At 40.6% G+C, this 12,372-nt stretch overlaps 1 protein-coding gene across 1 annotated transcript in view; it reads left to right on the forward strand.

The window, feature by feature from the left end:
* Window positions 1–10,551: 10,551 nt before the first annotated feature.
* The window catches only part of LOC126106195 (proclotting enzyme), a 161,117-nt gene continuing 159,296 nt past the window's right edge, over window positions 10,552–12,372 (forward strand). Inside the window, exon 1 of the mRNA XM_049912459.1 lies at window positions 10,552–10,651. Within this exon, the coding sequence (XP_049768416.1) occupies window positions 10,552–10,651 (100 nt within the window). The remainder of the gene's footprint in view (window positions 10,652–12,372) is intronic.

A 12,372-nucleotide genomic window follows, 5' to 3' on the forward strand; every position in this document is an offset into this window, starting at 1 on the left:
TCTTGCTGCCCACTAGAGTACATAAACATCACGAAGACAGTTCACAGAGCCATGTGTGGACGAGCACTATACTACAGAAAAATGGCATCACGATGCCGGCGCGTGAGAGGTAACACGTGAGGAAGCAGGATATCCTTGACATACCATTGTGCCATCGTAGTTCCCCAGTCACTACCAGCCGTGACAGGAACTATTATCCAATGGCTCTCTGCATCAGATGGCTCTGAGCACTATGGGACTTAACATCTGAGGTCAACAGTCCCCTAGAACTTAGAAATACTTAAACCTAACTAACCTAAGGACATCACACACATCCATGCCCGAAGTAAGATTCGAACCTGCGACCGTAGCGGACGCGCGATTCCAGACTGTAGAGCCTAGAACCGCTTGGCCACCCCGGCCGGATCTCTGCATCATGACGCTAGGAACACCACCGCTGTGCCTTCCCAAAACATTGGAAGAATTATCAGATTGCCGCAGATCTCGCCGACAATGGTCACTCGGGAAAGTGCAGAACTCCGATTAATCGCAGAACGCAAGTGGACGCCACTCATCAGCAATCCATGCTTCCTGGTCACGTTCACGGCGCCTCTCCAAACGCAGCCGTTTGTGCTGCTGTGTAAACGGAAGCCTGCCTGTGGTACGGCAACTCCCTACTCAGGCTGTTCCTGGTCTCCGTCCAATGGTGCCATGTGACGCAGAATGTTGCAGGGAGTTCATTTCTTGTTCTCGGATGGTAGGCACAGAGACGAAAGAGTTGCAATGTTCTTGATGCGAATTGCGACGATCATACCCTGAGGTGGTCAGACATGGTCTGCCGGAATCTTGACGACGAACGTGCCACATTCCTGCCCTAATGTTCCTAAGCAGTCAAATATTGAGCCACTGTCACATGCGAATGCCCCACAAAACTAGATAGTCCACGATTCGACCAGCTGGCCATTGAGAGATCCATAAAGAGGCCCGTTTCAATCTCTGTTAGATGCCGATAAAATGGAAATGAGCATATACTGTTGTCTTACAAGAATATATGGCATCTCCATGTCCTTCAGAAACCAAACGTCTAAGATCGTCAATCTCGTATCCCGTCCCCGCCCTAACAAGGATGGAAACTGTGTATCCCATCTGTTTGCATTTAAAATCTACTTGCAAGTATGAAAAACTTTTCTAAACGTTTGCGTAGTGTGTATCTGAGGTAGGACGTAGGTACCAGCCTGGCAATCATTTAGGAGGATGTGGAAAACCGCCTAAAAACTATTTCCAGGCTGGCCAGGGCCAGTGCGCCTCCCCGTCCCGGAAGCGGCTGCTTTAACGCGCATGACTATCTGACGAATCGTTATGTACTCCATCAGACCTGGTAACAAAACTATACATGAACTCTGGTAGCTTTTCTTACTATTACACAAAACTGCAACTCATATCATTTAGTTACCCGCCGACTGAGTTTACATGTATGAAGTTGAAATCCGACTATGTCTTCTGAGTACTCCAATTTTTTGTGAGACATTTTATTAAAACGAAAAGAATCATGTTAGAGTCATAGACCAAGACAGTAAACGGAACATTTAGAGATAAGCAGACATTTAAAGACATTTTCGAAAGGCATAATCAACAATAAGTCCTCGTCATAGACAAACTGAGTTAAAATACATATAGTCCATTTGTACAAATTTCGTCACTGTCTTTGATATTATTGTTCGTTAGAAACTGCAAACAGAACTGTAGTAGTAGGAGCACCAAGTCAGGATAAGTAATGGTAACAGAATATGAGTAGAAATCGGTATAATACTGAGGGCAATCACAACGTAGATGCAGACTTTCACTATAGAGTATACTGTAAAGAGCTGAAGAAAATCATGAGGCAAGTTAAAACACAGCATCACACCAAGTGAACAGGAAGTTCCCAAGAGCAAAAAAACTAAATGACCAGCCATGCAAGACGTATCAGGTAAAAATATGATTGGTCTATGGAAGATCCCATGCGTGGGAGAGTTCTCAATTCGTGGTCTAGTGGCAACGTTGCTGCCTCGATCACGGGATCCCAGGTTCGATTCCCGGCCGGGTTGGGGCTTTTCTCTGCCCGAGAACTGGGTATCTGTGTTGTCCTCATCATTTAATCCTCATCATCATTCGTGATAGTGGCTACTTTGGATTGTGTACAAATTGAACTGTATAAAAATTAGGACTTTAAGAAAATAGCTTAAATGGCTCTAAGCACAATGGGACTTAACACCTGAGGCCATCAGTCCCCTAGACTCAGAACTACTTAGACCTAACTAACATAAGGACATCAACACATCGATGCCCGAGGCAGGATTCGAACCTGCAACCGAGCAGCAGCACGGTTCCCGACTGAAGTGCTTAGAACTGCTCGTCCACAGCGGCCGGCTAATTGGGACTTTATACAGGGGCTGATGACTGCCCACTTGAGCGCCCGAAAATCAGACATATCATCATTATTCGTAGGAGAATAAAACTGTTGCGAAAATTGTTTAATAATCATTTCCTGTCATAGTTGCAATAGTAAGTCAAATTATTATTGGTACAGTCAAATACGCATAACTTTTACAAGCCTGTGTTCCTAAGATGTACCATGCAGGAAACAGGAAGGAAACTGAACCAATTAATAAATCACAGAAGAGTAAAGGTTCACATCGGTAAAACGAACTATCAAGTAGCATGGGAGAAGCCAGTAGCAGTGAGGGATGCGGTCTGTCGCCCAGGAACACCAGAAAAAAATTTTCCTCACAAACAGAACTCAAACACTGCCCTGCCACACAGATAGACGTCTTTATCTGAACAAACATGGAGCACACAATGGATGCTGACTCGTAGCAAATGTATTCACAAACATTTTGGTCTGTTACCAATGCAGTGGAGCAGAGAGCAGGAGAGCCAGGACTCAAAATATAAAATGCCATCACAGATTGTCTTTCATTCCCAAACGTATTAACAAAGGAAATTTGGTACAATTTAAGAAACAATCACCCACATGAACTAAAAAAATGTTACTCTTTTACAACATTTAAAATTAACAGAAAGGAAGAAAAACTAAAAATAATCTGTAGTAAGCAAGCAGAGCAATACTTAATACTTGCGCAGTCACAACCAGATTCTACTATTTCAAGTGCGAAAAGCAATCTTGACAGCCCAATTTACTAGAAAAAAAAGAGATCAGTTTCCCACAAATAATACACACGATTATACAAAGGTGAATATACCCAACTGATTACCAATGAAAACGAAAATTCATGCCGAAAGTAATTATGTCTTAAACAATATCCAGCAAGCAATTAGCTATGCACATCATTATGTGCATTAAAAATTAAATATTCACAAAATAATTCATATAAAAGTGAGACAGCGCGCATGGCCCTAAACACAACTACATTGAAGTGACCAAAATCATAGGATAGCGACGTGAGCGAATACAGATGGCGGTATTATTGCGTACACGAGGTACAAGAGCAGTGGCCGATTTAAAATTTTGAGCCCCTAGGCACACTATATTATATGCGCCCCCCCCCCTAAAGAAAACATGTTTTAAATAATAACTATTACCGATCACTTCACAATTGCCGTTTTGGGTGGGAGCGCTGTGAGCTGTTTCCGTACTCCGCTATTCGTCGTTCTGAAGGACGCTTCAGCAGTTTAGTCGCGCTCAATCAAACTGTAATATGCTTCCTGAACTGTGCTTGGTGTCCGGCAGCGGATAAAACAAACATAAAACTGTATTGTGTTAACATATTCTTCTGGCGAAAGACAACAGAAACGAACACAAGGAAAATAACTTTTCTTTAGGGTCTAAAAATTCAGCAGCGCGTATAGGAGACAACGGATTTTTGTTATACATTCACTTTTAATACGTTCTTTTACACGAATCCGTTGGAAATAAAAATAAAAAAGTTGTGTTACGATCTAAAAATTGAAGCGAACGTGTTATACACTAGAAATTAATACGTACTTTTACAGAGATGCATTTAAAATTAAACTTTCGTTTTACAATCTAATAACCTGAATGTTTAGCAGATAAAAAAAAACACATTCGGTATTAATACATGAATGTATAGGAAAGCGTAATAAATGAAATGGAGATTACGGCGCACAAACTAATAACAGACGAACAAACACAGAACTGGATTTGCTACTACATAATTTTACAGACTAGTGGGAAAGAATCAAATTTTTTTTATAATATGATAGTTAACGTGTAAAGCATTAGGGTCTTTGTAGCTAGATGCTGCATAATAAGTGTACACAAACCCTTAAATCCATGTAAGGGCTGAATAGTTTTGTACTGCAGCTACTGCTCTCACCATAGCTCTTTCAAACGGTATTAACTAAGCTTTTACGTATTTATCGACAGAACTGAACTACGTTATTTATTAGCATTTTTTCACCTGAGCGTACTCTCCGATAACGTATATTTCCGCGATAACTATACATTTCAGCAGACGCCAAAAATACGTATCAGTTGTAATATACTACAGTATCGGTATGACTTGCTGTGCAGCGCCGAGCGAACAGGGTCATTCGGGTATTGTTCAGTATTGTCGGGCGCTTTCGGTCACATTTGCATGTAAACGAGGTTAAGTTCCGCGTTCTGCCATCGGCAATCGTAAAATAAACAGGTAATACGTAGTCTGTAAATCCAATGAATGTGCTCTAAATTATAATAAAAACTATGTTATAATCTTAAATTTTTAAAACTAATATGAATAAATAAACAAACTCACCAGTTAGCAAAGTTTGCGTCTGGCTTTGCCGCAGAAAACTCGTTGATCGTATCTTCATTGTTCAGACGGTTATCAGTTAGGTTCAATGTGACGAATGGACAAGGCGTTCAATCTCTATTCGGACAACGTAGACCGTAAATAGGATTTCAGTCTTTTAAGAGCCGAAAACGAGAGTTCTGCTGAACAATTTGTACGTGCCATACATAGAAATATTCTAAGGGCAATGTCAACATTCGGAAACACCGACTGTAACCTCGTTTTTCGTAAAAATTTACTCATTTCTACAGGTATATCACTAATCTCAGAAGATTTCAAAAGTTCCACGAAATGTACACATTCACTAGGGAAGGAAGTCTCTAAATCTGTGTCATATGATGGTTGGAGTTTTGCTGCACGTTCAGCAGCATCGTTAGGTGAACTGTTCTTAAGCTTACTGAAGACTGTGAAGGAGTCCGACAGTGTTCTTTCTATAGCTTTCCTTCCTCCTCAAAACTTCGGCGTACAAGTTGTCGAGCACTGGGAGAAGTGTTTCGACTCCAAATTTTTTCCTTCCAGTCAGAGAAACTTCTTCAGAGTCCGCTTGTTCGTCATCATGAAGTTGGCGTTTTCGTGATGGTTTATAGGTGCATTCATAGTCTATATCAGTCACAATCTCCATTGATTGATTTTCATAATAGTCGAACATGCCACGAATAGATGCAATAAATCCTACAAGTGATTCATATAAATCATGCACGATTTTAGTATCAATATTTACACTTCGCAATTTCAGATTTACACTGTTAAATCTCTGGAGTATGTCCTTCCAAACTGTCATCATGAATGCTGTTTTCTAGACTGTTGAGTTGATTCAATAAAGCTGAAGCCTCATTTTGCACAAGTTGTTTCTCAGACATATTATTGGCAATATGTGTGAGGGCATTGATAACGCCCCCCCCCCCCCCCCCCCAATTTTCATATAGACTTACACATGCGTCCTCTCTTGCTGACCAACGTGTTTTTGATAAAATTTTTACCTGGTTTCATGAAAGAAAGTAGTTTATCCCAGCGCTGTGCAGAAGCGGAGAAAAAATTATACAGGTTTTGCACTACATTGAAAAATGAACATGCTTCCCAACAACGTGAAACTCGAAATCAGGAACAATTTGCTTTTCTTCATTCTTAACTTTTGTTTCGTCTGTATTTACTTCTTATACAACAGCTGCAGTGCCAGAAATATCATCCGTACTACTTGAACCAACAACATTTTTTGCGAAAACCTTATCCTTCGATAATTTCCAAAATGCCGCCCCACTTAATTTGCTTTTTTCACTGTTGTTCATGTTAAGGCACTTACAAAATTGTCAACCAACAGCCAAAACAAAAGAAAAAAATTGTAAAAGGAAAGAAAGGAAGCTATATCAAGTTCCAATCGTACTGCACCGCACATTAGCACAAAGCTTTTTACTTTAAACACGGCACACGACCACAAAGATTTTTCCTTTAAACACAGAGCGATGAACTAACCAACTCGGATTACTAGACGTAACTGTGCTATGAATGAGCTACAATGCAGAATAATTTAACTTCATTGTCGCCTGTTTCTCTGTTGTCACACCTGACGGTTGGAATGCGTCTCTTAAAGAAAACGAGACAGTTCCTTTTTTGGCTTGTGTTTCCCGCGTCGCCAGAATATTAGCTGGGACGCAAATACGTTCTGAACATTCTTGAAACTGTATTTCTAATTTAAGAAGCAAATAATTTTGGCAGTTTCTTGCAGGGAGGTGTGGTGGATCGACTCTTATCCCACTTTTTCTCATAACAGTGTAGTGATTTCTGTGGGCAGAGAGGACAGATTACAAAGTTTAAATAGTCTTGTTGACAGATGATGTGATGTATTGTCATTTGTGTGAACACAGCTGTTATGTCTATAGGCAAATGCACCTTCTGTTCCAACATAAAATAAAAATAACCTTTCCCTGACGAGAAAAGCTTAAGGGGCTCCGGAACGCCCTATACTTGCAATGTTAAAATAACGCTTATAAATTACATCTTTCCTCACAAAGTATTTGAGGTAGGAAGTTGAACTTTTTACAGATTATTTATTGGAATATGGGCTACAACTTAACACAGGGATTTTACAAAATTTTAGTTCAGTTATTAAAGATGATTTTTTTCAATTGTAATGAAAATTCACAACATTTTTTTGCAATTTTTATTTATATATTCAAAAATATACAGTTTTTTGGAAAAAGGCTATGTTAAATTATGCAGAACGTACTGTGTAACATTTACTGAAAGTTTGAAACAAATATGTTTGGAAGATCCTTAGAAAACATGTAATTAGTATGAGAAAATAAAAGTTTTGGGAATCGAGCGACAAAGACTGGATTAACTTTTTAGTGCATTCCAGGTCCATAGGATGGATTATCTTCATCCTCTGCAAACTCCTCCTCCAGCTTCCTCTTGTTCCTCCTCCTGTTTACTCTTGCTTGTATTTCTAGACTCTTTACAGCCCTGTCTGCAGCCCGAAGGCGTTCCTTGTCTAAAGCAAGCATCGCTCTTACCATGTTAGAACCTATCTTCATTCCCATATTTCTAAATACCTTGCACCTTACAATGTTGCCATCATTGAAAGTCGCAACAGCAACTTTACTTTTACTCATTATTATACTTCAACAAAACAGAGACTCAAGAAACAGAATTAATTACGAATATTTTCGAGATAACGACAGAGTAAATAAACATGAAACAATCGACAATCACACCAGCGATATATATTGAACCATCACAGGTTAGCCACAACACATACTTTATCTCACATCACTAAAATGTGCCTGATGAACACGTACGTTAATAATAACACCATTTGACACCAGTTTAACAGCGCCACAGTGGGTCACGCCCATGTAGAACACATTTCAAAAAATTTTTTAAAAAGTTGTAGTCTTCGGAATTGAATAAATTATATATCTATTAAAAGATAATAGTCTGCAGATTCAGAAAAGGCAAAAAAGTAAAAATTGAACTTTTCATGATTTTGAGCCTTTCCGGAGCCCCTTAAGGAAGAAGTTTAATATAAAATTTGCAATGATGCCACGTACTATACGATTGCACAGAGTGGGAACTTTGATATCGTGCAGGCTGCAGCACAATAAATGCGACAAACGAAAGTTGGTTTCTTCTTCTTTTTGCGCCAAAAAAAGTAACTAGGTAAAGAAATAAATAAAAATTTTAAACTGTTGTGAAGTGTATTTCACACATTATTAGATATTCTTCTTACGTTATTTTCTTATAAACATGTGTTTAAAAGTGTAAAACATTCCCGGTATCAACATGTTATGGTAAACGGGTGTCATTAAATCAAAGCTCAGATATTGAAGACCACAGAGCATGGACGTACCCAGCGAGGGGCAGTTTTTCACTAGTTTACTGTTTTATTTAATAAGAAATGCTGCATGTTTTCTCGGATTATAAAAGTGCATTCTTGTATTTAAAATGTTTATTAAAAGCAGTTTTTCACTGGTTTACTGTTTTATTTAATAAGAAGTGCTGTATGTTGTCTCGAGTCCTTGTTTCCTGAGACTAGTATGACCTGCCCTCCCCCCCCCCCCCCCCCCCTAGTTCAGATCCTGGGTACGCCCTTGCCACAGAGCTTTCACATTAATTACAGTAATGGAGGGTTGACTTGATACTTCCCCGTAATTTCTACAAGAAATTTAAGTATAGTCGGGTTTTACATACTGAGGCCCACATATGTTACAGTATTTAAGAAACTGCTGATTAGTTTATCACAGCTTTTCAGGGGTCCCGGTATTTTCACGGGGAAAATACGGTAGGGTTAAGTAGAAGCCTACAACATTCTCGGAATAATAACGTTTCAAACATTGTATTGTAGATTACCGTCCTCACAGCTGACTTCAAAATATTTTGAACAATCATGAAGATGATACCAGAAAGAAACCCAATGTTAAATTTCTATTCAGTCACCAAGTACGCTATGTATAACTCAAGCTTGTATTGTCGAATTTCGTTCTTAAGGGTTATTTAAACTAGCAAGTTGTTTAACAATATTAAAAATTTTTGTCGTTTGTAAGCGCAGTTAATTAAAGGTTAAAATGAGTACAGAGCAAAAAACGCCGCCCCTCTTAAGGTGCCGTCCCTAGGCCCGTACCTAGTGGGCCTATATGTAAATCTGCCACTGTATAAAAGGGCAGTGAAATGGGGGAGCTGTCATTTATACGTAGGTTATTCATGTGGAAAGGTTTTAGACGTGATTATGGTCACACGACAGTTGTTGAACGCGGAGTGGTAGTTGGGGATAGACGCCTGGGACATTTCATCGTTAGGGTATACAATATTCTGAGAGCCACAGTGCCAATGTGTCGAAAATATCAAATTTCAGTTATTACCTCTCATCACGGACAACGTAGTTGCCGCCGGCGTTCACTCAACAGTGTCGCTTGTCACTGCTAACAGACAAACAACACTGCGTGAAACAACCGTAGTAATCAATGTGGGACGTTCGACGACGTACCCGTTAGTACAGCACGGCGAAATTCTGCGTTAAAGGGGTTTCGGCAGCAAAGTTGGATTCTAGACAACTGGAAAACTGTGGCATGGTCAGATGAGTTCCGATTTTGCTTGGTAAGAGCTGATTATAAGGTTCGAGTGTGGCACAGATCTCACGAAGACACGAACCCAAGTTATCGACAAGGCACTGTGCAAGCTAGTGGTGGCTCCATAACGCTGTTGGCTGTGTTTACATGGTGTGGACTAGGTCCCCTGGTTAAGTGAACCGACAATAACTGGAATCGGTTATATTCGGCTACTTTGGGACCATTTGCAGCCTTTCATGGACTCCATGTTCCCAAACAATCATGAATTTTAATAGGTGACAATGCGGCATATCACCGGACCACAATCGTTCACGACTGATTTGAGGAACATTCTGGGCAATTCTAGCGAATGATTTGGTCAATCAGATCGTCCGAAATGAATCCCACCGAACATTTATGGGACATAATCGATGGGTCAGTTCGTGCACGATATCCAGCAACCATGACTTATTAAACTCCTTGTTCGGTAATTTTCACACCTGTCAGCAACTGCTTTCTTTGGAATTGCAATTATTACATTCTTATTGAAGTGTGAGGCTATGTCGCATGTAATACGTCTTGTACACCAGATGGAAGCTTATTGTCATGGCTAGCTCTACCACTTAGATCTTTCAGAGCCCTGTCAAATTCTTCTTGCAGTATCATATCTTCCCACTAACCTCCACCAACGTCCTCTTTCATTTCTATAATATTGCCTTCAAGTTTATCTCCCTTGTATAGATCCTCTATGCACTCCTTCCCTCTTTCAGCTTGCCCTTCTTTAATTAGGACTGGTTCTTGGTATTCATAAAGCTGTTTCTCTTTTCCCAAAACGGCAATTTAGTTTCCCTGCAGGCGTTCGCAATACTTTTCCTAAATCACTGCAGCTGAATATTTAGATGGTATCTTCAACGAGCGACTTTTTTTTCTTTTTTTTTCTTTATTGTAATTTTTATCACCTTACACAATCAACGAGCGACAGCCAATTACTTCCTTTATACTTTTACAACGAACTTACTGCTCTGTATGTCATAACCTCGATGTTGTCAAGACTAAACTCTAGCCGCCCTTTCTGCATTGTCTTTTAAATTTGAATGTTCTCTTCTTGAAATGTAAAACTGCAGCTTTGCCAGAAATATGGAATTTGTATATATAATGCTTATAATAAATTTTCTGACGCGTTGCAGGTTGGAACGGCTTGTTCCTGATTTTTTCCGCCGCTTCAGTGAGCAGCGGACATGGCTTGCGCTGCCATCTGCCGAGTGGTGGCGGTACTGGTCCTTACTGATGCTGTTCTGGCCACCGTTGCGAATAACACTACTCGCGTCAAGAGACAAGGTAAAGTAACTTCCTTGGTTCACTATTTTCGCCTAATAGAGGTGAAATTGTTGCAAATTCTACCAGATCATTGTTTCATTAGCGCGATTAATTTTCTGTAAATTACAAAAATTTTAACCAATGTACAGAAAATAAAGGTCGGATATTAATTATCACAAATAAAGCACCCCAGGAACAATTAAATACTGGGGACAATGGAAAACAGCGAGGCTTGTGCTAGTGAGCCTGCACTGCTCCAAAGAAATCACAAACAACGAACATTTCAAAGAAAATTCTGCTATAGCTACATAGTTGAATGACCCTATATAAAATATCATGTATATTCACTGCTGTCATTTCACTTATAAAACATATTTCTTTGTTCGTAATTTCACTTACTGATCAATTTACACTTGTCGCTTATAGTAATATTGGGTCCCCAATGAGTAGATATGACTGTCTCATATCCCAAGTATTTTGGGAATGTTTACTCAAGAATTAATGTAAAATTGAATAACTCATCATTACGTGACCCAGTACAGAGGCTATGCTCTCTATCATGGATAAAGCAAAATATAACTGCATTCATTATCTGAACCACACTTCTACACTACTGGCCATTAAATTTGCTACACCACGAAGATGACGTGCTACAGACGCCAAATTTAACCGACAGGAAGAAGATGCTGTGATATGCAAATGATTAGCTTTTCAGAGCATTCACACAAGGTTGGCGCCGGTGGCGACACCTACAACGTGCTGACATGGGGAAAGTTTCCTACCGATTTCTCATACACAAACAGCAGTTGACTGGCGTTGCCTGGTGAAACGTTGTTGTGATGCCTCGTGTAAGGAGGAGAAACGTGTACCATCACGTTTCCGACTTTGATAAAGGTCGGACTGTAGCCTATAGCGATTGCGGTTTATCGTATAGCGACATTGCTGCTCGCGTTGGTAGAGATCCAATGACTGTTAGCAGAATATGGAATCGGTGGGTTCAGGAGGGTAATAACGGAACGTCGTGCTGGATCCCATCGGCCTCGTGTCACTAGCAGTCGAGATGACAGGCATCTAATCCGCATGGCTGTAACGGATAGTGCAGCCACGTCTCGATCCCTGAGTCAACAACTGGGGACGTTTGCAATACAACAACAATCTGCACGAACAGTTCGACGACGTTTGCAGCAGCATGGACTATCAGCTCGGAGACCGTGGCTGCGGTTACCCTTGGCGCTGCGTCACAGACAGGAGCGCCTGCGATGGTGTACTCAACGACGAACTTGGGTGCACGAATGGCAAAACGTCATTTTTTCGGATGAATCCAGGTTCTGTTTACAGCATCATGATGGTCGCATCCGTGTTTGGCGACATAGCGGTGAACGCACATTGGAAGCGTGTATTCGTCATCGCCATACTGGCGTATCACCTGGCGTGATGGTATGGGGTGCCATTGCTTACACGTCTCGGTCACCTCTTGTTCGCATTGACGGTACTTTGAACAGTGGACGTTACATTTCAGATGTGTTACGACCCGTGTCTCTACCCTTCATTAGATCCCTGCGAAACCCTACATTTCAGCAGGATAATGCACGCCCGCATGTTGCAGGTCCTGTATGGGCCTTTCTGGATACAGAAAATGTTCGATTGCTGCCCTGGCCAGCACATTCTCCAGATCTCTCACCAACTGAAAACGTCTGGTCAATGGTGGCCGAGCAACTGGCTCGTCACAATACGCCAGTCAC

Source organism: Schistocerca cancellata, chromosome 1 (genome assembly GCF_023864275.1).
Source record: "Schistocerca cancellata isolate TAMUIC-IGC-003103 chromosome 1, iqSchCanc2.1, whole genome shotgun sequence".
In the NCBI taxonomy this organism is placed as follows: Eukaryota; Metazoa; Arthropoda; class Insecta; order Orthoptera; family Acrididae; genus Schistocerca; species Schistocerca cancellata.